Genomic DNA, 26,051 nt, shown 5'->3' on the forward strand with positions numbered 1-26,051 from the left:
ACTTTGACAAACCTCAATGCGAAATGGAAACTCGAAAAAATGACAAAAAAACGTTGAAAATTGCACCATTTCGGTCTCAAAAACTACCTAAAAATTAATTTTCAACCTTCAATTTAAGCTTTCCTAGTTGCTGCACCACTCTAAGCACTTAAAGGAGTACCAAAGCCGGCTTCACGCCTGCTTTAATGGGTAAATTTATTACCACTCGGCCTTACCTGTTAATCCCGTTTTGAAGATCTAAGTTATGAAAAAGGTGTGGAAGTATCTTAAAAGACAGAGCACCGGTACAATCCAATTCTTGCATTCTAAAAAGGAGAGCGCCCATATAATAGCCGTTGAGAAGCTAACGGCGGGTTCTTTGAAGCTCCACTAAAATCGCTAAGCCAGCCAAAAATGCAAACAAAATGAAAAACCTTCAAATGAGCTAAAGACTGCTTACTATTGACAGAAAACTTCAATTTTTCGAAACAGCTTGAACATTATTGTCAAAGTCTATTTCAAAAACTTCAGTGAAAAAACTTCAAAAATTTTAGAGAAAACTGAAAAAACTGCTTTTAAAATTCGCTCGCTTAGAAAATTTTTTACATCCCAATTTTGTAATTTTGAAACACGATGGACTGTTAAAACCCAAGGTGATAGAGTTGGAAAAAAACACATCAAATTCGGATAATTTCTGGACACATTTTGGTTACTACGGCTTCAATTTTCTTAATCACACTTTCCCAAATCGCACAACTTTGCAATTTCTTACAAAATCTTATAATTGTTAAATTTCTAATTCGTCTCCTTAAAGGCAACAAGAAAAATACAATACAGGCTTGATATTGTTAAAAAAAATTAACAATAGCGATTTCAAAATAAAAATAATCACAAGTTTTAAATAAAATTCAATTTGATTAAATTGTGCCCCGCATTTTTATTTTAATCGCTGCTTCAAAAAATTTATCTAAATATTTAAAACTTTAATTGGTTGGAGTTTGAAGTAGGGAGCTAAGAATTCTGATGACTAATCATGAACGCTTATTTTGACAACGCTTGTTTTCAAAATGTCACAACGCTTAATTTGGATCTTTTTGGTGAAACTTAATTTCACATTAAGTTTGCATGAATATAACGTTTAGCAGCTGATGAGCAACGTTTAATGGATTCGCGTAATTTTTTCAGAAAGTTTTTGTTCTCGTAACTTTTTCTTAATCTATTATGCCATTTCTCGCTCTTATTAATGAGTACGAGTTTTCTGAGTTTAGAGTTTTTTCCGCGGCAGTACCAAAGCCTGGCAATTGATCTTCATGTCTTTGACCGTACTGATCTCGTAAATTTTTATTCTGATCTGCTAGCATTTCTTGATGTTTGTTTACTTTGTCATTGCTTCCTAAATTTGTTAAAGTTATTTAAAACTTCTTAATTTATATTTAAGCCTATCTGAATTTTATTTATTTGAAGCTAATGAAGGCGATACCATTTATTAATTATCTGCATAAGTAGAAGGTCGAAATCAGCCTCCTTGCTCGAAGAAAAAATTTTTTACAATTTTACTTTTCAGGAAGAATTGGTAATTTAATTTAACTTTTAGTCCCATTAATTTTGAGATCAGCAAGATACATCCTTTTCTTAGAAAAATTCGAGAGCAATTAATCTCATCATACATTTAAATTTGATTTCGTCTGGAAGAAGATCGTTCAATAATCAGAGAAAAAGTAACCACTTGTAGTACATCACCTATTTCATGGACTGTACGAAAATGCACTTTTGGAAAATTTAACCGACCAAATAATCGTCGAATCGAATACTTAGTCTACTAAGCAGAAAGGCTCTAAGAGAACGTAACAACCGCCGGGCGTTACCGGTTTACCCGTTTTGCTAGCGAAAAGTTAAAGGTTAAAACAAAAACATACACGGCAGATTGCCGGAAAATAGCCGCCGTTGATTCCCATAACTCTATTGGGATTGAAAGAAAAGAAAATATCAACAAAAATTGATTTTTGAATAAAAATATTTCTAAGTGCGATTAATTTTGATGTCATTTCGTAATTGAACATACTCTTGTCTCTCAGTGAGAGGCTACAGGGTCTAGTATCAATACCAATAAGCATTATGGATAGTAGCTAAAACTTATGAGAACAAAGTTCAAGTACCGGGCATCTAATAATGGGCTTTATGGGTTTATCCCGTTTCTATTTCTGACTAATTTTTTTATACTGACTCTTCATTTTGAATTGCTTTGCGGAGCAGCTGCTGATTAAAAGGACTTTGAGCAGAATGACAGAAGAGTGAAACTAACCTAGAGAAGTCAAAAAGATTTCACGCAAGATGTCGAAAAAGCGGCAAAATGGGTAAAGCGAAAAGTTCGACGAAGTAAAAAAAATAGGAGCGCTATAATAGCCGGCAGAGAAGATGAAGGCGGCTATTAAATAGCATTAAAAAGACTGCAGCACTATTATAATTGCTCCAAAATTCGTTTGAGAGCAATTAAAAATGCTGTTGGTCGTCTTGTTTCAGGATTTCCACGAGTGTGATGGCCCCTAAGTATTCATGATCAAGAGTGTTATAGAACCGAACTTCAATATTATTCTTCCACTTAATTCAGCAAAAGACTTGAGTAAAGTTTGATACTGAAATCAAACTTCATGGCTTCCTTGTACACCGCCTTATTCTGTTTTCCTATCCATCAGATAGACACATTGCAGAAACATTACAGTCCTAGCTAGTTCAACAAGACGTTACCTGCAAACCATCGGCTATAAAAAAGCTCTCATTAGACTTTTAGCGGGGCTCTACCTACAAATAGGGCTCTATTGCTTAACAAATGAGAGTGCACTATTTAGGTCAAGCATTGAATACGGTTGCCGCGAGGAATGAACTAGAAATGGACTTATAGAGAAATTAGAAATTGACTTAGAATCTAAAGCACCAACACGATCAGGACTCTAGCTAGTGTTAAAAGTCCCTCAAACTGTAAAATAATATTTTTCAAATCGGTAAAATTTCGCCTTGAATAGAAACATACTTTGGGGGGACAAAAACAGTTGGCCCATTCAATTTGACCTATTTCCAAATCGAACTAAAAGAATTCTCTGATGATTTTCATTGAGCTTTTGAGGAATGAGTGAAATACATTCGAGAACAAAAAATGTACACAAATTGTCTTTGCTCTGACACTTACGGTCAACAGCCGCGAGTCAAATGTCACGATCTTCAATCATTAAGAGAACCGAAAAGGCATGGGTAAAAATCCAGAGGACCATGTTTATGCGTGTCCTCTGGCTCCTATGACGCGTGGCTGGCTCAGTTAGCGTCTGGCATTTGATTATAGCAAACGTAGGAGTGACAACAGCGTACGAATACTGCAGATGCAAAAAGGAAGAATATTCAAGAGAATCAGCCAAGCCAGGCTTAGCACAGTACAGTGAAGTGTAGGCAGGTATGAAGGTTGGGAAGTAGGCGTTGGTTGGAAGGGGGAATTGAAAATTTGTCAGGCGGGGGGATTTCGAGTGCCAGGGGACATGAGACGAGGTGGCATTATACTGCCACGGTACAGTGCAAAGGGGGCATTGATACAGGAACACGCGCACTACACACTTAACAATCACAGCGAGGGATAGAACTAAAGGAGAGAAAGAAAATAGGAAAAGAAAGGGAAGGGGAAAGCTAAAGGGGCTTCTTGCCTTTGTTCTGTGACCATGCCAAAGGTCTCAATAAATAACACAAGAGCGGCTTACAACAAATCCTTTCAGCTATCATAAATCCTTCACTCATAGACACTCGTTTTCTCTCTGCCTCTCCTTCTCTCTTCAATCCCTACACTTTTCCTCAACCTTTGCACCGGAGCTGTGCTGCTGGCTAGTTAGTATTTAGCCAACAGCCAGCAATGATTAGTCTGGCCAATCGAATTGCAAGCACTGCGGCGATTTAACTAGCTACAGCAACCAAAGACGGCAATTCTTTTCCAACAATGCCTCCTTTCCAGGCGCAATTATGACAATAGTGGCCGGTTGTAAAATAACACAGCACGCTTAAAACAACCACAACCTCTACCACTATGGAAAAAACATTGGACCAACGCACCTTCAGCTTTGCCAAATAATCTTTTTGACCTATTTTAGAAAGCGAACAATGGTACGCATTTACACACTTCACTAATGCAGAACCGAACCAAACTCTATCTCAGTAATGACAATTTTTCCATCGGCCCTATCAAACCATGCATAGCTGGGACTTTCCAAGCACCGCATCATGATTGGGAGTGTAGTTTTAACAAAGGCGACTTAGAAGTCGCGAGCGAAGGCAAGCATGCTTTTGTGACTGATCCGGATTCCAACATTAAGAGCAACTTTCAATTTAATGTCAGATTTTGCAAACGATTGCAATGCTCGCAATAGTGTGACAGATTGACATTTAGTATACCTCGGCGGCCTTTTTAGTTGAACACCTTTTTAATCGCTTTCGACTTTTCTTTCCCTGCTTTGATCATTCAAGGTGTTTGATTTTATAAGCGCATTGCGCATTTATTCACCCACTCGTAGCCGTGCGTTTCAACTCCATTTAATCGCTGCGTTCTATTTTTGCAATCCTACTTAACAACAGCTAAGCTAGCTAGCTAATCCATCAAAATTGGCATACGCCATTTACAAGAGTTAAAGAGCGGAAATCTCAAACTGTTTTCATCTAAACTACGTTTTCATCTCCGCAATTTTGATTCATTCCCAAATAAACCAATTCCATAAATCTAATTTGCCCCAGGAAAAACACAAAGGCTATGGGGAGGAGGTGAAGAAAAGGGACGGGAGGAAAGGGGGGTCATTGGCGGCGTCAGGCTGTGAAAAATTCGAACACAAGTTTTTGAACAATGCATTCTACTTCATTTCAAACAATGTACATGTTTGTTTTTTCCTACCTTGACATATACATGATGCATTAATTAAATTCTGTTGCCTCAATTTTGTGAAGTAAAGAGAGGGGGCGGATGAAACTAGATTTATACTGTCTTGTATTGTGTTGTTTTCCAATTTTTTTTCATACAGTTGGAAACATTTAAATATTCCATTAATTTTATTTTCTCAAAGCATCATTTTATCCCGATAAACAAAAGTATCCTTTTACCAGCTAAGCTACCTAAGACTACTCTACTACTTACAGTGTGCAAGCTTGTTTACTTGCTCCCCTTCATTATTTGCTGCTGCTACTCTACACAAAGCTCTTCTTTCTTTCAGTGGCAGCAGCAACTCGCTAGCTACCCATTGTCCCAAATAAAAGCAAGCCGACATTAAACTTAACCGAAAAAAAATAAGCAGTATAAATTGTTTTGCACCCTCACAAATATGAATCAGAGTATTCACAATAACACAGTTATCAGTAATAATGCTCTTTTGTAGTTCTGTCTAGAATCACAATTTGCACTGACAAAAACTGAAAGAAGTCTTTGGCTCACATCGTCATTTTGTTGCACTCGTCATTGGCTTCAATTCGCTAAATTCGAGTTGGGAACCTGATTCGTTTTCTGTTTGCATCTCTAACCGTTAACTGCACCCATTTAACTCAATATGTAATATCAGTTTGATAGGCAGAAAGAGCTCATAGCACAGACAGTATTTTAAGCGTGACTTACAATTTTTTCAGATTGGGAACAGAGCATGCAATGGTATGTTTTGGAAGGCAAGGTAATGGTGCTTGGCTGGTTCTGCTGCAGCAGCTAGCTTTACTAGAGTGCGTATCCTATAACTCAATCTCAATACCTTTTTATACTTCTCTCTCTTACAACTAATACAACTACTACTACTACAACCACATCACAGGAATTTTCCCGAGCTATATTATAGCAAGGTATGGTGGCACAACATAGCAGCATGCATGCATCGTACTTCGCAGTTTTTACTAGGAGCTTGCTCCTACTGCTCTCCAATGCAGTTTATGAGATAGTACTGTCGTACAGTTCAGCTTGCCTCTGTTCGCTTCGCTATTGAGCTAGCTAGCTACCAAAGGCAAGGCATTATGAAGGAATTGAAGAAAGAAAAACAGTAAAAGACCTATAAATACACAAAACAGTCACTGTTCACCACAAATAAGAGCGAGTGAGAAAAAGCTCCGTTTGCAATGCACATTGTGTGGCAAAGCACACACATACTAACACATACATATATATCACAGGTATTACATATTTGCTGATAGCGATGCATCTAAACAGGGAATTAAGAGTATAGTCAGTTGAAAAGAAAACAACATGTATGGGAATGTTGTCGTTTGTATAGGTGCCTCTTTTAGAGCAGCCTCTTAGGTAAGCAGCTACCTACCCACCAACTACCTATCTCTCTATCTATGTATCTATATGCCGCATACCATGCATAGTACAACTACCACCAATACCACTAGAAACAGCAGCTATTCTTAGCTCCAGTATTCTGCTTTCGCTCTTTCTCTCATTGCCGCTCTACATTCTTTCAAAACTAACTTGTATGGTTGGTTTCCTCGCCCCTCAATATTTTTCTCTAGCTAGCTCTCTCCTTTCTCTCATAATCATAATACTACTTCCACTATTCCCCACTCTGACGTCACTAAAATTATTGATCAACATCAAACTATCGCTACAACCTCTTTTTTTCTTTCTCCTTTCTTGTCTTCGTCAATTCTTCTCAGCCTTTTCCACTCTTCTTTCCTAATGGTGGGGAATAAATAACGTGAAAACAACAAGTGAAGAAATAAACAACGAACAAATGATAAACTGGGAATGGGAACACAAATAAACAAACAAACAAATCCCCCTCCCTCCCAGTCGCCGCAGCACACCTAACTATAGTAGGAGTAGTTGTGGTAATAGTAGTAAAGGTAGTGGTCTGGTCGTCAATTTTGTTGTTTTCTCCCTCATTCCTCTAATAATAGTCCTCTTTTTTAACTATTCTCTCTTTATGGCTCCCTCTTCCATCCCTCTAATGGGTACTAGCAATGCATACCCAAGTACACGATTGAACGGAACGGAACGGTAGTTAACACAAGCAGCCGTGAAAATGATAGTAACTAAAAAATTTTCCAATTTCCAAAACCTTCTTTTCACCATTTTCCTAGGTTGGTGTTTCATCCTTTTATTTCTATTCATCGTAGCTCAGCTCAAGTTTTTCAGTTCCCTAAGAGCATTAAGCGTTTTGTTAGCTTCAGCTCATTAAAACAAGCCAAACAACTTGACAAAGCGTTTTATCTACCCTCTCTCTCTCTCTCTCTTCTCAGCTATGTGAATCTCTTAAACAATCAGCTCGTCTTTGTTACAACAACCACCAACAAAGAGAGCATAACCCATACGCTCGGTGGAAATTTTTAACCATCTGAAACGAAAAACAAAATAAAAAAATTAAGACAAAGCACTACATAAAAACACATCCTCTTTATAATAGATACGGACAGCCGAAAGAACAAGACACCAAAAATATAAGATAATTCTTCCCTATTTTCAGTCACAACCATCCCATTTTTGTCATTACTAATTAACTGACGGCTCAGACAACAAACGGATGTAAATGGACTAATTTGCATACACCTGCTACATACTAAACTATTCCCATGGCAAACAGGATATACAGAATTAAAATTAGGTTTCCACGCAGCAGCATTTTAGGAAAAAATCTGTGCCTTAGATGAACAGTTATCATCTAGCCGCTCGTACGACACGATTGCGGAAAAAACGAAATCATAATGCTAATTCAGTGACGCTAGTTTGCGGGTAGTTGAAAAAATGCATACCTAATCAATGTGACATTTTAGCTAGATAACAATAACCCCCTTCTTTTAAGCTGGGATGTTTGAAACATATCAATTTGGGGAAGTACCCAAGTTTCGACTCCACCCTTCCTTGTTAGTGAATAAGGCATAAGAGTAGTAAAGGAAACAACTAACATTCTTGTTTGAAGGTGAAATACTCTGTTAAGTGACGACATTCGTGATTGCCTCTGAGTAAAAAGAGAGTTGTAGGGTACAAAATTTTGAGAGACCACAGGTATAAAACACACTGAAACAAACAAGAATACAATTTAGAAAAGCTGAAGACAAGTCATCATTTCCGTTGTAATATTACCCATTAAACCTTATATTGCATTCTTAAGATTTAGAGTAGTTTTTACCACTGATAGTGACTATAGAGCTTAATACGTTAAGTATGATGAGATATGACGTTTGATAGAATAACCTTTAAAGAATATTGCTTCTGCAAATTACTTACAGCAGCATGGAAATGGGCTGAAACATAGTTTGTATAGACATTAAATACTCACTTCTATACTAAAGTAGCCGCGATCAACGTAATCGCCTAGAAAAAGGTACTTGGTTTTCTCCGGAGGTCCTCCGACATCAAAAAGCTTCATTAGGTCATAGAACTGGCCGTGGATATCTCCACATACTGAAACAATAAAAAAAATGATTGACTCCTGAATAGGTACAGAAACATAAAACTGACTAACGTCGGGCGAATTGCTCTGAAACAACTGGGGAGCTGTTAGCTTAGTCAGTAGCTAGCTGCGCGGCTTGCGGAGGTTAGCTTTACCTAAATTGAGTGGAGGATTGTGGGAGAGGGTTAAGTGGGGGGGGGGGGGGGGGGGGGTTCAAACTTTAAGAACCAACCTTAGTTTTTCAGTTTTTCATGAAAACTGTTTCATGACAACCGTCAGTGAAAGAGCAGCGCACTTGTGAAAGACTTCATGGATGAGGTGCTAATAGTACGCTTCTGATGATGATGATAACCATAACCGACTAACGTCGCGCGAATTGCTCTAAGAACCGCACTTCACACCATAAGTCTCCAAAAAAGACTGACAAGACTAATATAATTGCACCAAACTTCGTTTGAGAGCAATTAAGCATAACAGCTTGAACTCCCTTACCCGACAGAACGGAAGAGGCGTGACTGAATTTTTACCTGTGACAGGTGCCTCTATCTCGATCATGGTCTTTTCAGCTCTGAGGAGTGCAGCACCTTCATTGATGATTCTTAAGGCTACTTCTTCCGTCACCCTGCCCTCCGCTATAAAGTGCGGTTTCAGCACATCAGGTCGCGGCTTGTCCTTCTCGTCGAAAACATCTTTCATATCTAGCCGCTTGAGGGGAGGATAGGGAACGCCTGCAACACAATCCAACATTGAATAATGTTAAAAACAGATTAAATCAACGGAATAAAAGAGAACAAACATATCACTGTTCGAAACCGAAGTGCAAACGTTCATTTTATTAGTACATAAGTTACTTGTCTCAAGTCATTTGAGGTATATTTAGACAAAATCATTATAAAAACTTATTATTTAGTTCGATTTATCATAGATCAAAATTAGACCTGACCTCTTGAAATCACTGTTAGGAAAGTAGAAGCCAATAATGACGAATTGAACGATTTTAGTAAAATAGTCTGTCAAAAACTTCGACCGTCAAAGCAAAGGATAGGAGTTCCTTATTAAAAGAGAAATGCGCAGTTGCCATATCAACATCTTATTTCCAACTCTTCACATGCAACCTTATCGTGACAACTTTACAGGGCATCTGTTAATGGGACATACTCAACAAAAGAAATCAGTGCATAATTTGAAATCTAAGCGGTTTTTAGTCAGAATTTGGCAATTATACGCAAATTTTAATAACACAGTTATCAGATTGTCAGCAAATAGCTGCAATAGCTTTAAGAGAAGTATTCTAAAAATAACAATGAAGAGGATGAGAGCGCGAATAAATTTAAAAAAAAAAAGCTTTTTCATTTTTTACAATGTCTTAACTGATTTAGACTTATGCAGTGTATAACTGACTTCCAATAACCTTCAATTAGAGTATTCCTATTAAATTTTAAGCACACTATGTCGGCAAAGGTCACCTTGAATAAGCTAAGCGACAATTTGTGAGGTATATCATGAGTGCCCACGAATTATTCACAAAACTCGCTCCATTAAGTGGAAATTACACTACTGAAGCAGTTACAGCTCCGGTCAGCTATCACAGTTATCAAAAACTAAAAAAACTATATAGCTACCGCTTAAATATTTGAAATTGCTTATGAAACAGATCAGGAACAGTCCTTTCATCAACTAGAGCCCGGGCAAAACACTACTGTCAACAGATCGTAAAAGGGACAGCGCCAAAATACAATTCAGCAGTTGAATTGCAAAAAATGAAGGCTAATAATAGCTCCCTTCAGCAATCAGACCTAATAAAGGATAATTAGAAAATTTCGGCTCACAATGAACAACGCTATGGTGAGCAAAATTACGTAGAATTTTGTATAAATTGAAACCCATGAATTTTATCACAATATTTGAGTTTCTTTAAAACTTTTAGTACATAATTTCACTGCTAATGTTTTCAAGATCAACACTGCTAGCCTAAAATAGCATTTTAACAAAATAATACGTTCAGTAATTAAGAGAGCGTTACTTGTCAGGTAGCAGCTTTCGAAGAATACACAGCATATGCTGAAACTATCGGGTTTTAATTCAAATTCGAACTGCTTTGCAAGCGCTGAAGCAGGTGTTGCTCATCATGAGCTGAATATCTGCAAATCTCAACCATTTGCTAAGATACTTTTTACCCATCTGGAAACTGTTATTAAATCATCAGTATGTTTTTTCTTACAAACAGCAGAGAAACGTATCACTGTCATTTTTTCACTTCAAGATTTTTTTTGACAGTTGCACTTTTGTAACAGACAGTTGCACTTTTCTATTGAACAGTTGATCTCTTCTCAGCTAAAATGAACTTCTAAGTTCTTTGCTTTTCTGAATTCATACTCTGACATTTATTTATTTTCAAACTTGTGATTTATTTTCAAACTGTATTATCGTTTATCTATCTATAATCAAATTCAATTCAAATCAAAAATGAAACTCCCCGGAAAGCCCTCATGAAGCTCAATCGAGAGCAAATGTATGATTTATACAAGAAAGTTGATTGCATAATCAACTTTGAATTTTTATCAAATTCATTGCATTGATAAAAAAAAAGTTATAAAGATGCAGCCTGAAATAAAAATTATTTTGGATATATCAACACTGTAAAAAAATTAAACTTAAGACATGAAAAAAAAGATCGGGATGTATTTTATATAGCATCTGATGCTGAAGACATGTATCATTATCCGCTATCATGCCCCTCTAAACATGGTCCTCATACTGACGGAAAAATCCAAAAACAAACTAGAGAGCAACGACCATTATAAAGAGCATCCTTTAAAAAAATGATTAGAAGTTTTTGAGTAGTTATATTCATCTTGGATTATTCAATTACCTGTTAAAATGCAATGTTAAAAAGGAAATCTAATAATCCAAAACAAATATAACTACTCGAAAATTTCTAAATAATTTCTGTAGCGCTACGTTGTACATCAAGACATTTAATTTTCAATAAAAAGAAAAACTTTGTTCAATTCAAATATCCTCATAGTAGTATGGCCATAGCTGTCAAAGACGCGGAACGAAGAGAAGCCTCAAGACAACAGCAAGGAAAACAAACAGATATTGCTTATTGTTGAGCATAACAGGGTTTTCAAGCTTTTTTTCTGACCTCAACAAAATTGACATTAGTAAGGTGAATCATCTATAAATATTGTTGTTGTATGCATACACATATGAGCTGTCAGTGAACATACCCCCATAGGAAAAACAAATGGAATATTAGAAACGACTCAAGAAACTAGGTTCTCAAAAAAATCTGCCTCAAAACTTTTGAAGATTTTATTACTGACAACTACAAAAAAAGGCCCAGTTTCGCAATTAAAATTTTCTATATTAGGTGATCACACTGGAAACACTTGCAGATTTTTTCCCACTATTCATAGAACATCTAAAAACTATTTTGATTTTAGATTCGTAACCTGGAAGTTTTACTGTCTTTGAAAAAATTAAACTCAAAGAAACCTCCAGGTCCTTCAGATATCCCATCATTGGCTCTTACGAATGTTTTTTTTTAGCTGACTGAGGCCAATGAATTGATTTTTAACCCATTTGCAGCTGAAGGAAAATTTCTTGATGATATCAAAAAGCAATTGTTATATTTAAAAAGGAGATAACTCATTACCTGAGAAGTAATACCAATCCCGATAAGCTGACAAATCCCGGTGAGAAAACCGTTGAAATCTTGAAAAGTTTTCATTGCCTTCCCATACTCAATTTGGTTTTCATGACAGGATCTCAACAAATGACGAACTCCTTTAACGTATAAGGTACCACATAAATCAGAATGAAATTCGCACTGTAGCATAACTAGACTTATCTAAAGCTTTCCATTCCATATATCACAAGATCCTTCTCCATAAGCTGCAAGATTTAGGATTTTCTCAAAACGGAATAAACCTAATCAAGTTATCTTTTACATAGGCTACAAAAAACCATAGTGGATAATGTCTAATCCCATTGGACTAATCAACTATCAAGGTATCCCACAGGTCAATTTTGGGTCCCCTTCTTTTCAACCTTTGTATTAACGATTTGAACCAACTCAAGTACCTTTGATGAAAATAATTTGATAAGCCAATGATACAATCAACAATCATTCTTACATTCAATACTTACCGAACCATAGCAACACAAGATTTTGAACAATCCTTAAAGAAGATATCTATGTTATAAACAGCATCGACTATTTCTTAATCACTCAAAGACTGAAATTATTACATTCTCAAAACATCAAAACTAGAAGAGACCAAAAAAACAAGGTTTATTGGTAAATCGCAAAACACCAAATGACAATTGCGTAAAATTCCTTGGTAAATACTTTGATTTCACTTGTTTTCAAGAAGAATTGAAACACACATTACGCAAAATGCGGGCAGGTATAACCACGCTTAAAATTTAAGCAATTCTCCGTTCCTTGAGCAGACAAGGCTACTTCTGAAGGAGCTGCTTCATTAATTTGGAGAAGCAATAAAGCTGGGGCGTGAAGACGTAAATCAACCCCGCTGCAAAGTTTTCCTTGGAATACAAAGCAGTAAATTATTTCATAAAACCAGCTCCCAATTTTTGAAAACTACAATTACCAAAATCAAATCTGCGCTAAAGCCAGCGAACCAATAATACTGAATCAATGACTAAATAAACTCAACCGCACTAGAAAACTATCCTCCACATCAGCTCAATCCTGGAAAAAACATTTTTTATTATTTAATAGAAGCTTTTTAAAAACATAATTGGAATGGATACGTGACCATTAGTTCTGAAGAAGCATCTTTGAAGCTTTTTCCAGTTATTTAAACAAAACTCATAGAACCACTGTCACATCTGATTAATCTATTTCTTCCTTGCGCTGACCTACACTGCCTATTAAAGTTGTTTTGAAACTTTTTTGATAATTCAATGTTTTTTCTCAATCGACATCAATACAAGCCAGTGGCTATAACGAAAAGCCTGACCAACTACAAAACTGCAATATCATTCAAAGCAAATGAGTGGATTTAATGGGTCCCGCAGATTGCCATCACCCCAATTACTCTTATTGATTCAAAGAGTGGTTGGATCAAAACGAACTAACGTCCGGGGAGTTGCTCTAAAACGACCGTTGAGCGGTTGGCTTCGGTTATGTAGTATCCAGTTGGGGCTGCTAGCTTAAGGGGTGATACGAGTGGCTCGGGGGTCAAGCGATAAAGGGTTAGGTTTAGGAGGACTGGATGAAGGGGTTTCAATCAGTTGGTGGCAAGGTGGAGGGGGAAGTTGGCTCACTTTTATGATTCAGAACCACCTTTCACACCATGGAACTGTCTTTCCAAAATAAATTTGGAGAATCGCCTACATACAGACAAGTAATAAGGCAGCAGGAGCTTCTCAGCCACTTGATTCCCTCTGGTTTTGGTTTTTAACTGTTTATCCCGTTTTTCAGGACAAAAAGTCAAAAAGGTTGATGGAAAATCGTCCAAAATCGCCGCCTAAACAGCGAATTGCTCTCAAACGACCGGCGAGCGGTTGGCTTCGTCAGTAGCTAGGCACGGTTTAGTGAGGCTAGCTTAGGCTTAATTGAAGGGGCGTAAGTGAGCGCAGAGGGGGTGGGGGGGTGCACCGGGGTCTTATGTGGTGGCAATACTGTGGGGGGGGGGGGGGGGGTGGTCAATCTCTGAGAACCGCCCTTCGCACCATAAGTATAAGTCTCCAAAACAGATTCTGTGAATCGTGTACTTCAAGACTAGTGAGCTGAAAGGCCGAGCACTAAATGCGCGCTACCTGTTTATCCCGTTTTTGAGGATGAAAAGTCAGATGCTTCAGACGAAAAATTGGTCAAGCAAAAAATCGCATTAAAAAAAGACTTACAAGACTAATATAATTGCTAAAAACTTCGTTTCAGAGCAATTAAACACTTTGATATAAATTTTGCTTGCAAAAAAATGTTAACGCCAAAAGTTTCTGATCAAAAGATCAAATTTTTAAAATAGAACAATGGATGAACAGAATATAAAACGAAAATGGATATATCCTGTTTCTTGGCCCAGATTATGAGTTGTTTTTTTACCCCACTAAGTGTTAAAATTAGCATGTGTGAGTGTGACAAGGGGCGTAAATACGATATACCCACCATGCTGTGGTGATCAATATGGAGGTTAGCATCGTTATCTCATTTAGCAGTTTCGAACCTTTGTCGCTTTTCAACTTGCAATACTTAAAAGACTTAGGGAGAGACAACTTTTTGAAAATAAAAAATAGTCATAATTGACTTGAGTTCGACAAGACAGAGCTCAGGTTAACAAAAAAGCACTAAAATTAACCCCAGTCAACTCACGTTTAACTATCTATTCTTGAATGAAATCTATTTTTAATCTTACGTATTTCAGGTTATTAGAGCAGACAGTTAAGAATCAGTTAAGCTAAAGCGAATGTTTGTTCGGTGATGTTAATCATTCGGTGATGTTAATACCGTTATGTTCATACCTTTGTTGCCACCTCAAATTGTTGCTTTTTTACACCAAACAAGGTGGCAGTTAAACTTTCGATTGAGACACACATTTTTTGTACAATTTTGAACCAGATGAGGTGCACTTCAGTTACATTCACTCTCTACACCTACCGATTTAAAAATTACTGCAAATTGCGTGAGAACATATGTTGATCGAATTAAACTATACAGAAAGTCAAAATTTAGTTAGCACCACCTAGTTTGACGATTCAAGCAGTTACGCAAAAAAATCAATAATTAACGCAATATTACTCCATTCTGCTATGAAATTTTGATAACACATTCATGCCCTTGGCTAGTGGTCTCTTCTAATTACGTAATTCAGCTAATACGTAACGGTAACTTGCCAGATAACCCAATGTAACTACATCCAAGATGATTAACTACATCTGGGTCTCGCAAGAAGAAACTTGTCACGAAATCGCATTTTATTCACATTTTTTTAACGCTTGTCGCAAAATCAAACTCAATGATAGTTGAACACATGTGAAAACATCATATAGTAGTAGTAGTAGTAGTTGGGAGTATCTTGCTTAGTTACCATTGCGTATTATCTGAATATCATATGAAGACAAAACCACTAGTTTACAGAAACAATGGCGTTGAATTTTTTCGAGATGTGATTTTTTTTGCGTAAAACTAGAGGGGATTAACCTATTTTAGACGACCAGTATACTTCACGTGCTTTACCTTCTCTATCATACATCCGCAATGTAATTAATATATAACTTTTCCATAACCAATGACGCATTACACTGTTTCACTAAGTTTCTTCCCGTATCTTTTTCACGCTGCATTAATTATTTGAAAATTACCTTTAACTATCCGTTCCGTAGTGGGTAGTTGCTTGTAAGCTTCTGAAGTTGGCGCGGGGGTCGTCATATTCGGATCTTTCATTAATTTTCACCCTGAGTCACATCTAAGTCTACTTGTACTTTCTCACAGATTCGGTAATAAAAGTAAATTTATAACAGACATTTTAGCTAGAAAATAATAGAAGACGGCAAATTTAACAAGTTGATTGTTAAATCAAGAAGACACGTAACTGTGTAAATTGGCAAAATAAATAATGAAAATTCTAACAGAAAAAGTTTTGATTTAAACGTTTTTGTTAGAATCCAGATTCATTATGGAAAAGGTTTAAATGCGTGATATGCACTGCTTTTCAGATAGAAAAAAGGACGGTGTTTTGGGAAAAGAAACAAAAGAAAAGCTAGAAAATGAAAAATTTCGATTCATCAAATCAGAGGATGTAGAGCATGAAAAAAGAAATAAATTGCTCTAGAACTCAGTTAAAAGTATTTACATTGGATTTTTGGTCGAAGAAGAGTCCGGAGAAAATGTTGCATTATGTCTAATATTGAGGTAATGCTTGCTTTGTTTCTAGAATCAATTTTAATCTATAATTGTTTTCAGTAACGCCTAGTTTTTTGTTTGCAGCGACCGTACAAGAATGATCCTCCCCGAAAGCCGAAGGAGAATCATTTCTTGCCTCAATTACCTCAGGTCAGTGGTCATAAGCTAGCTACTAGAATCTTCCTAATCATGTAAGGTTTTATCTTCGGTATTTGTTTTAGAAGAGAACAGTCCCACAGTGGCGACAGTTCCCTCCAGATTTGTTGCTGAAACCTGGATCAACAAAGGCAGGCGAGAAAGAGCTCGATCTCGTTGCCGAGTTAACGGCAGGTTGGTTCTTATTTTTCTCTTCTTGAAAAGATAAGCTAAACCTGCAAAAATTTCTGCAGTGCAATTGATGGAATTTTATTTGAAAATTAAATACGGATTACGAGTACCATTAGTGTAAGCATTGAAATCTCAGCAATTACATTGATAGTTTTAATATCCCTATAAGTAGGCGGTTTAGCACTACTTCCGTGTTACTCTTTTTTGAATGTTAGCAAACTAATAAATCCCTCTACTAATTTTTTTAGTCTTTCCGAGAACTATTTTGGATGTGTTGTGCCCTCTGATTTTCTTGCCCCTTTGATTTTCATGCCCCCACTGGGCGAAGCATGTCCATATATTAAATTTGTCAACATTTATTTACTAGCCTTGAAAAAAGAGCAATGACATTGTGAATTCCTTTTTAAGTATTACTCGACCGCCTCGAAAAAACCGAAAAACAAATGAATAAAATTAATGAATGGTAAACAAATTATCTGACTAGAAAACTGTGTCGATGACTTTTCCCTTAGCCTGTTGGTTGTTACGAAATAAAATTGTAAGAATTGCACTTGATTATAAGGCGCTAAACAAAGCAATACACGAAAACAAATACCACATGCAAAACATTGACCACCTAATGGACTCATTAGCTGCATGCATTTTTGAACGAACGAACCCATTTCAAAGAACCTTTTGGTTCAGCAAAACAGATATTTAGTAGGCTTATAGTCAAGTCATTTGGACAATAATGTTTCCGAACGTTGCAATTTTAAAATCATAGGTGGAAAAGCCAGAGGAACGTAGAGATTTTTGAAGGTTTCTGGGCGTGCTAGCTAAACTCCAAAAGTAGATGAAACTCTAGAAAGGATTGTGTTAGACTTTGACTTCTTACATAACAACTTAGTCGTAATACAAGGAAAGTTTTTTGAACACTAATCTGAGCTTAATAAATTAACTCCAAAAACTGGATACAGCAGAATTAGCGATAATTTTCTAACAATGCAAGTTCGCAAAAGCAAATCATAGAACACTTAGAAGTTCTAATTGCTCCAAATGAAATGACGCCTCTTATCTCACTAACAGAAGCATTTATCAAAAAAACTGACAAGAACCGTACTAAACTTATTACATAGATTTGATATGTTTAAATCCTTGCAATCCCGACTCTCAATGGAGAGGTTTTAGAAGCAAGGTACGAATGGTTTGCTTTATCGGCGCTAGCTGTCTGGATAACATAAAGAATTCTCTATCCTATCGCGAAAGACAAAATCTATCTGGACGACTCTATTGCATCAGAGGGCTCAGTTTCAAGTCCGCAAATTTGGAGCTGAGGAAAGGAGAAGAATTCATACGGGGCAGCCGTGGTGGCCCCCTGACTTTGCTGATGATCATATTTGGAGCAAGTTCACTGCATCAACTTATTGTAGCGACACCAAAAGACACCCGAAAGAAGCTCAGACGTTGGGTATTCACGAAGCCTGGCCTGAGTCTCAATATCAGAGCAAACAATCAGAAGAAAGTTGTTCAAAATATCTGGCAATTAAACGTTTTTCGAAAAGAAAAAGCTGTTATTTGGCACGATACGATCAACAACTCAATATCCCCGCATTCCAGCAACAACTATCACCCCCTCACCACTGCTGAGCTCATTGCCGATCTCAAGATACTTAAGCCCCACATTGCCGCAATATTATATGTCCAACGCGAAGGAGTCCCGAACATAAAGGAGGAACTTTGCAAAACAGGAATCCTTATTATCGACATCATCAAACACCTGCTACCGAAGCGGCAGGCTAAGAACCCCATCTTGACTCGGCAGTACCGACAACTGCACATTGGCCGTTTCTTGGAACAGAGACTCTCTGGAAAAGTCTTAGCCCATCTTCGACAACTCCAGGATCTTCGTCCCCGCCGAAACAGGAGGAGGAACAACCTGTCACTGAGACGACGGATTACAAGACAGAGACAACAATCGCCCGAAAACAGTGGACTCACAATCACTATTCAAAACCCCTGAAAAGTTTTAGCTGCTTACTCTTAGTCTTTCACGTGACCGTCTCTTAAGTGAGTTCGTGTTACCGAAAGGCTTTTTCTTTTCTTTTTGAGCAGTCTTTCACGTGACCGTCTCTTAAGTGAGTTCGTGAATTCTGTCCTGCATCTGTTCTCTGAAAATTAAACTTTTCATGTGACCGTCTCTTAAGTGAGTTTGAGTTGTCAGAAAAGCTATATTTTTCAGAGTTAAGTTTTCAGTTTCACGTGACCGCCTCTTAAGTGAGTGTGTGTTACCGACACTGCCTATTAAGTTATTCATCAACAATCCGTTAAGACAAATCAAAATCTTTTGCATGTGCTAGCCAAAATGTCCTCAAGAGTTATCACGTGCCAATCTTGCAATCACAAGATTGCAAAGAAGGAAGCAAAATTCTCATGTGCCTACTGCAGCAAAGCAATGCACATGACACCCGACTGCACAGGCTTCGAACAGTCCAGTATTGAAGTCCTTGTCAAGTTAGAAGCAAATCTGCTTCACATCTGTAACGAATGCAGTGAAAATAAGACACATAAGTCCATCTTAAAACCTGCTGAACAGTCGAAATTGGAAGACGATCTAACAGACCTCCGAGAACAAATGAAAAGGTTCCAGCAAATCATTGAAAACTCAAATGCAATGATCGAAAATGTAAAGAAAGACTTGACCGAATTAAAGTCAACTGCTCCCAAGAGTTATGCACAAGCTGTTGGAAAACTGCCCGGTAGCACAATTCGCGACGTGTCAAATGCAAACAACATTCCTGGTCTGGGAATTCGAATAAGAGGTATACCTGAGAGTAGAACCAAAACACCAGACGAGCGTATGCATTCCGACATCGAATCGGTTGAGCAAATCCTAGACTTCTTGAAAATCAAAGACAAACGCATGAGCAAAATTCATCGTCTCGGTAAATTTGACCCTGACAAAAAAGGGGCACGCACTATACTTGTTTGCATGGAAAACATCATAAGTAAAGACCTGATTCTGAAATCAGCTCACCTGCTAAAGGCCTACGAACAACCAATCTTCATAAGTCCTGAGCTGTCTGCAACGGACGCGAAAAAAGAAAATGAATGTCTGCGCATTCGCCGTGATCTCATTGACAATCATAATTACAATAGCAGGCAAGTTCGTATTAGAAATCTCAAGGTGGAGCATAAAGTTGGAGACAACTGTGTTGTCTTTGAAAACGCACAAAAAGAGAATACTGGTATCAACTGGTGACTATACACACTCGAAATGCTTTCGTTCAATGTAAGGAGTCTGATGAAATTTGAGCGTCGCCTGAAGTTCTCAGACTGCTTGTCAACGCGAAGCTATGACATTTTATGCCTCACTGAAACATGGCTGACTCCTGATGTTCAAAACTATTCGCTCTTCCTACCTGCATACACGATCTACCGAAATGACAGAATACCATGCGAACACGAAACGAAACACGGTGGCGTACTTATAGCAATCAGATCGACTATTATGCACGAACAAATTTTGATTGACCTAAATCTTGAGGATTTTGTGGTGATTAGTGTACAAACAAAACCACAGCCGACTCTCATATGCTGTTTGTACAGCCCCCCATGAGACAGCGACTACACCTGGTCGCCGCAACAGTTAGAAATTCTGCTCTCCAAAATATCAAATCATGCTAAAAGAATAGGCTACCAAGGCGTGTTCATTTGTGGAGACATCAACTTCTCCAAAACAGACTGGAACAACATGAGCTCCAATTCCGAGTGTGAAAACGCTGTTCTGGATGCTCTTTCGGAATACAATTTCCTGAACTACTCAAATCTTCAGTTAGACGTCATTCTGGCCAACAACTCTGACCAGATTGTCAAAACTGATCTTGACACCGATCTTTACAACTGTTACGCACTAAACGTCAAGCCATGTGCTGATCATCTACCGGTCAGTGTTACAGTAAACGCATTCCATAGCGAACTATACATTCCTCATCAAGTCAAATATGCCTTTAAGAAAGCGGATTGGGACGAATTGAATAAGGCTATAGTAGACAGTCCTTTCAACCCTTACTGTTTCAGTAATCTCGATTTCCTTGTCAAAAAATGGTACGAATGGATCTTCAGCCTCATCGATCATTTCATTCCGAAAGTTACAAGACACAGGTCAACGCTTCCACCTTGGGTATCCAGCCGTACCTCACACCTGATGAAGAAGTTAGCTACAAAAAAGAAGCAATGGGTCTCTCCGGTCTTGTCAAAACTCCTGAAGTTGAAGAAAATGGAGCGTCAAATAAAAGAAGCCACAAATGAAGATTTGAAAATGTTTGAAACCGAAATCTTTCAAAGTCGACAGTTCAGCAACATCCAGAAGTACCTACGTTGTGTTCGCAAGTCACCAAACGTTCCTCCTGTCGTCACTCTGTCCACTCAAAAAGCCGAAACTGACCAAGAAAAGGCCAAATTATTCAATCAGTTTTTCCAAAGTGTTTTCAACGAGAAGCAACATCACTGCATAACTTTTGAGAACAGAGGCCTCAATAGTCTCCTTTTCTCCGAAACCGAAATCCAGCACATATTGGAACACTTAACTCTGAACAAGTCTACGGGACCTGACAACATCGGAAACATTGTTTTGAAAAAGTGCGCCTTCTCACTCAGCAAGTCACTCCTCCTCCTATTCCAAACAATCTCGAATAAAGGAATCTCCCCCAGATACTGGAAAATCAGTCAAGTTACGCCAGTGTTCAAAGGGGGAAACAAATCAGACACTACTTGTTATCGACCGATTAGTTTACTCTGCTGTGTGTCAAAAGTCCTTGAGCGTCTCATCTTCAACACACTATACAAGTTTTGCCAACACCGCCTACACGAAAACCAATATGCATTCCGAAAAAATAGGTCAGCAGTGGTACAATTGTTGGTCTACCTTGATTCAATTTACCAAAAGTACGATGACCCCACAGTAGACAACCTGACAATTCTGTATCTCGACTTTGCTAAGGCCTTCGATAAAGTACCGCATGACTTGCTTATACTGAAACTCCAGTCCTTTGACATTGGCGGAAAGTTGTTGCAACTCATAAGCTCCTACTTGAGCGACAGGGAGCAATATGTTAAAATAAATGCGGAAACATCCACTCCAGTAAGTGTCAGCAGTGGAGTTCCACAAGGCTCCATTCTCGGACCACTGCTCTTTCTGCTGTTCATAAATGATCTACCAGCTTCAGGGTCAAATTGTGAAAGTTTTGGATATGCCGATGATTTCAAGATAATTGCACTGACTCAGAGCCAACTCACGATTGGTGCCATGACTATACAGAATTGGTGCTCCGAAAACAAAATGCAACTGAACACCTCTAAATGCAAGCTCCTCAACATAAAAGGCACTTTGACAGCAGCAATAGACAACCTTGAAATTGAACCGACGAATCTTCAGCGCGACCTAGGACTATGGATCACCTCAAATCTCACGTGGAACGATAACTGTACCACGAGAACGAAGAAGGGATTAAGTGCACTGTTCCAACTGAAACGAAACCTGTCTACAAACAGCACGCGAAACAGTAAGCTAAATTCTTACGTTGGTTACGTTGTGCCAGTCCTGACCTACTGCTCTCAAGCATGGCAGCCGAACAAGTCGAATCTTGCGAAGTTTGAAAGGGTGCAGGAAATTGCTACCAAGTGGATACTGAATGCAAGTTTTGAATACAAAGATCGACTTCTACAGCTAAAGCTGCTGCCTCTCAGCTTATATGTCGAAATGCACAATCTCCTGCTTCTGATATCATTGGATAGAAACGAATACGACGTTGTTGTTGATCTACCTAGAGTCACCGAAGATAAAACTCGACAGCATACAAGAGGAGAACTGACGATCGGAACGAATCGACTCTACAAAACCGATGAAAACTTCTTCCATCGTACAAAATTATTATACAATATTATTATCAGAGTGTACACCAGCTACGGAAAATATCTCAATAAAGACACCATCTCCAAAATCTACTGGGACTACTTTCTGAGAAAATATGACAAGAGGGACAAATTCACTTGGCGAATTGTTTGCAAATGTGACCACTGCAATAACTGGAAAAAACTAGACTAAACTAAAACTACCTTTGGACTGAACTCATGTGGGTCTAACAAACCCTTGGATTTATTTATGTTTAAATCCTAAAGCCTTTACTACTACTACTACTACTACTACTACTACTACTACTACTACTACTACTACTACTACTACTACAAAAAAGGAAAATTGAACACATTGAACAACATTGATTTGTGGCACGATATTGTTGACAACTCTATTAACAGTCACAAGTTTAACAGAAATACTCCTTGTCACATCGACGAATTGAAAGGAATCTTGAACGACGAATCGGTGACCGAATATCTGCTGTGGTTTACGCTAGAAGATACTGTGCCCCGAATTACTTCAAGCAGCTGAAGAACAAGAAGTATTGGTTTATTGACGTGAAAACTCTTCTCTCAAATCTTAAGCAAAAGTGTGCCGACACTGTAAGTGAGTTGCGAAAGGTTCACCCTTGCGTGAAACTTGAGCTTCACCTTTTCGACCTTCCCTACCGTCATCGAAAAATCTCAAACAACTCATATTCCAAAAGAAGAAAAAAAAAGAAACAACACCGGCAGGCGTCAAAGCAAAGCAAAGAAGGAGAAAATTCTGGGAATCAATCTTGTAGTTAAAAGAGGAAATTCTATGAAGGGAAGTACCTCCAAGAAAACTTCCAATCAGCAATCTCGACATTAAATGTTTGTTTATTAGTAGTTGTTTCTGATAATCCAACGAAGGCGCCTTTGGTAGACTTAATGGTCTCGCTGGTGCAACGTTGGGTTATCTTAAGTGGCTACAGATAAACATATAACTATGACCAGATCGAAATTTCGATCGGCAAGTGATCCTGAGGTATGCTCCACTTGTAGAGAAGCGTTCGACTCATGTGACACTATGTTCAGATGTTTCACCCGTGAAAATAAATTTGACTACAAACTACGTTTTTATCACAAGTAGCCATTGATGGTATAAGAGAATAGGGCAGTAACGCGCTTCTACTCTGTAACAAATGTGTTCAATCTAAAGAGGATGCCAAGTTTACAGAGTGTAGAATGCAGCTCAAAGAATTGAAATCAGAAAAAGGACAAAGTTTCAAATCACTGGAAAAGGAAGTTTCTGAAATCAAAAAAGCGGTAATTGAGCTGTGAGAAAACGTTAAGTTTAGAGTCAAAAGTCCGCCACCAAAGGATCCTCCCGAAGTGGAACCAATTCCGGAAGGGATTAGAGTTCGAGGGATTCCTGAGTTTGATTCAGAAAACGCAAGAGATCGTCATGAGCAGGATAGGCAAGACGTTTTGGAGGTTCTTAATCACCTTGAAGTCAAAGCACAACTTGTCGACTTGAAAAGGATTGGGACGTTCAGAAGCGAAAGAAGTCGAACTTTAATAATGAAATTGTCTAATGTCTGAGAAAAACGACTCATTCTGTCTTCAGTCTAAGAAGTTTTGAGCGACAAGTGTTCGTCAGCCGTGAAATGACTCATTCTGAAGCTAGGCTCGAGCTTGAATCCTTGAAACGCCGCAAGAAACTGATTGATGAGGGAACTGTTAGAAGAAACCTTCGAGTAAAAGATTCCAAATTTTACCAGAAAAAAGATGATAGTTGGATGGAAGTGAAGGCCCAGTCAACTGAAGCTTCGCATTGACTAGACTCTGAAACAATTATGATAAAACGGATTCTGCTTTACAATGTGAGAAACATTCTCGATTTCCAACGAAGGCTAAATTTTTCAATGTGCTGCAGATAACCAGTCAATTTGACATAGTCTGTTTCACTGTGACCTGGTTGACAAATGATATTTCCGAGTCGTGTTTGTTCTTTGGTGATTACCCTATTCACCGCCAAGATAGAGCCACTAAAACCAGCTCAGACACTAACCCTTGTTTTGGTTGCCGTCAAACCTGAGATCAGTCATGAGAGATTGGAGCTGGAGATTTTAATTGAAGATGCTATTGTCCCGAAAATATTAAGCGGTTGCGAAAGCTTCGCTTTGTGTTGTCTGTTTAGCTCTCCAAAACCAAGTGTATATCGTCATAATCCAGATCAGTTAATTTATTAGTTTAGTGAACTTTTTGCTGGAATATAAAGCAGTGTTCATAGTGGGCGACATCAATTTTAGTGGAACAAAATGGACACAAAGCTATTCCACTGATCCAGATGAGAAACAATTTTTTGATTTTCAACTGCAGAACAACATCACTCAACTGATAAACGAATGCTCAAGGCAACTCGATGTTGTATTGACTACCTGTCCTGATTGTGTTTATAACCTCACGTTAGATAACAAGTTGAACCATGCATTCGAGACAGATCATCTGCGATATTCAATCAAGCTTTTAATGTTAGTTACACCGTCGAGCTACTACAGAAGCAGTGTAAAAAGATCAGAGCGCGATTTTTATTTTTTATCCTTTGACAAAGGAGATTGAAAGGCGTTGGAAGAAAGCATTATTGAGTGTCCTTTTCAACCGTACCGTTTTAGTGATGTCAATGTTGTACTTGAACTTTGGTACGAATGGTTGTTTAAGCTGATAAGCTCAGCCTTTCCAAGGAAAACAAAACATTGCTTGAAATTTGCTCCGTGTGTTTCCAACCAAAGTTCTAACTTGATAAAAGTGAAAAACTCTTTTCAGAAGACCTCCCATAAACCAAGGTTGAAAGCAAAGCTCGAAAAAGCTTCAGAAGACCTGAAAGTCAGCCTTGGAGAGGTTAAACTCAGCTTCGAAACAGATCTGTTTCACAGTTGCTTCTTCTCTAATATCCAAAAGTATTTAAGATCAGTGAAAAACAAATGTTTACCTTCTCAAATGTTGTTTGAGAATACACAGGCTTCCGACGGCTTTGCTAAATTACAACTGATCAATACCTACTTCCAATCTGTTTTCTCTAAGAATACCTATAAGAGAAATATCAGCGAACGGAACTTGCAACGACTGCACGAAGTTCAATTTTCTGAGCATGATATCAAAAATGTACTTGAGCAACTAGGCACCACGAAGGCTAAGGGTGCAGATGGATTACGCAACGTGTTTCTGAAGCAAATGGCAAATGTTTTTTGCAAGTCGCTGAAATTTGTATTTTACACTATTGCAAACAAACGTATTTCCAGATGTTTGGAAAATAGCAGAGGTTGTGCCCATCTACAAAGGTGGAGATAAGGAAGATATCTCCAACTATAGAGGAATTAGCCGTCTCTCCTGTACCTCCAAGGTCCTTGAAAAGCTTTTGTTCGAAAAATTTTATGCTGTTACAAAAGATTTCATGTCTAACGATCAACACAGATTCTGTCAGAAGAGGTCTAAAACAACCCAGATCATGATGTATCTGAATGAAATCCATTCCGGGTTGAACAGTAAAATTCTTTCTACACTCTACCTAGACTTGCAGACGGCTTTCAATTCAGTGCGCCTTGAGAAACTCTTGGAAAAAC

The 26,051-nt window shown here is 38.0% G+C and overlaps 2 protein-coding genes across 16 annotated transcripts in view; one reads left to right on the forward strand and one right to left on the reverse strand.

The window, feature by feature from the left end:
- LOC142341563 (protein phosphatase 3 catalytic subunit alpha-like) overlaps positions 1–15,955 on the reverse strand; it is a 126,702-nt gene extending 110,747 nt beyond the window's left edge. For all 13 annotated transcript variants that reach the window (XM_075392601.1, XM_075392600.1, XM_075392599.1 and 10 more), the window contains exons 1-4: positions 15,702–15,955; positions 8,894–9,094; positions 8,253–8,377; positions 7,879–7,990 (exon numbers count right to left, since the gene is read on the reverse strand). In XM_075392601.1, coding sequence (XP_075248716.1) covers positions 7,879–7,990; positions 8,253–8,377; positions 8,894–9,094; positions 15,702–15,783 — 520 coding nt within the window. In that variant the 5' untranslated portion in view covers positions 15,784–15,955. The remainder of the gene's footprint in view (positions 1–7,878; positions 7,991–8,252; positions 8,378–8,893; positions 9,095–15,701) is intronic.
- Positions 15,956–16,173: 218 nt separating this feature from the next.
- The window catches only part of LOC142341565 (dynein axonemal heavy chain 7-like), a 193,840-nt gene continuing 183,962 nt past the window's right edge, over positions 16,174–26,051 (forward strand). For all 3 annotated transcript variants that reach the window (XM_075392607.1, XM_075392605.1, XM_075392608.1), the window contains exons 1-3: positions 16,174–16,251; positions 16,327–16,392; positions 16,464–16,572. In XM_075392607.1, coding sequence (XP_075248722.1) covers positions 16,237–16,251; positions 16,327–16,392; positions 16,464–16,572 — 190 coding nt within the window. In that variant the 5' untranslated portion in view covers positions 16,174–16,236. The remainder of the gene's footprint in view (positions 16,252–16,326; positions 16,393–16,463; positions 16,573–26,051) is intronic.

This window comes from Convolutriloba macropyga, chromosome 6, assembly GCF_964194025.1.
Source record: "Convolutriloba macropyga chromosome 6, txConMacr16.3, whole genome shotgun sequence".
In the NCBI taxonomy this organism is placed as follows: domain Eukaryota; kingdom Metazoa; phylum Xenacoelomorpha; order Acoela; family Convolutidae; genus Convolutriloba; species Convolutriloba macropyga.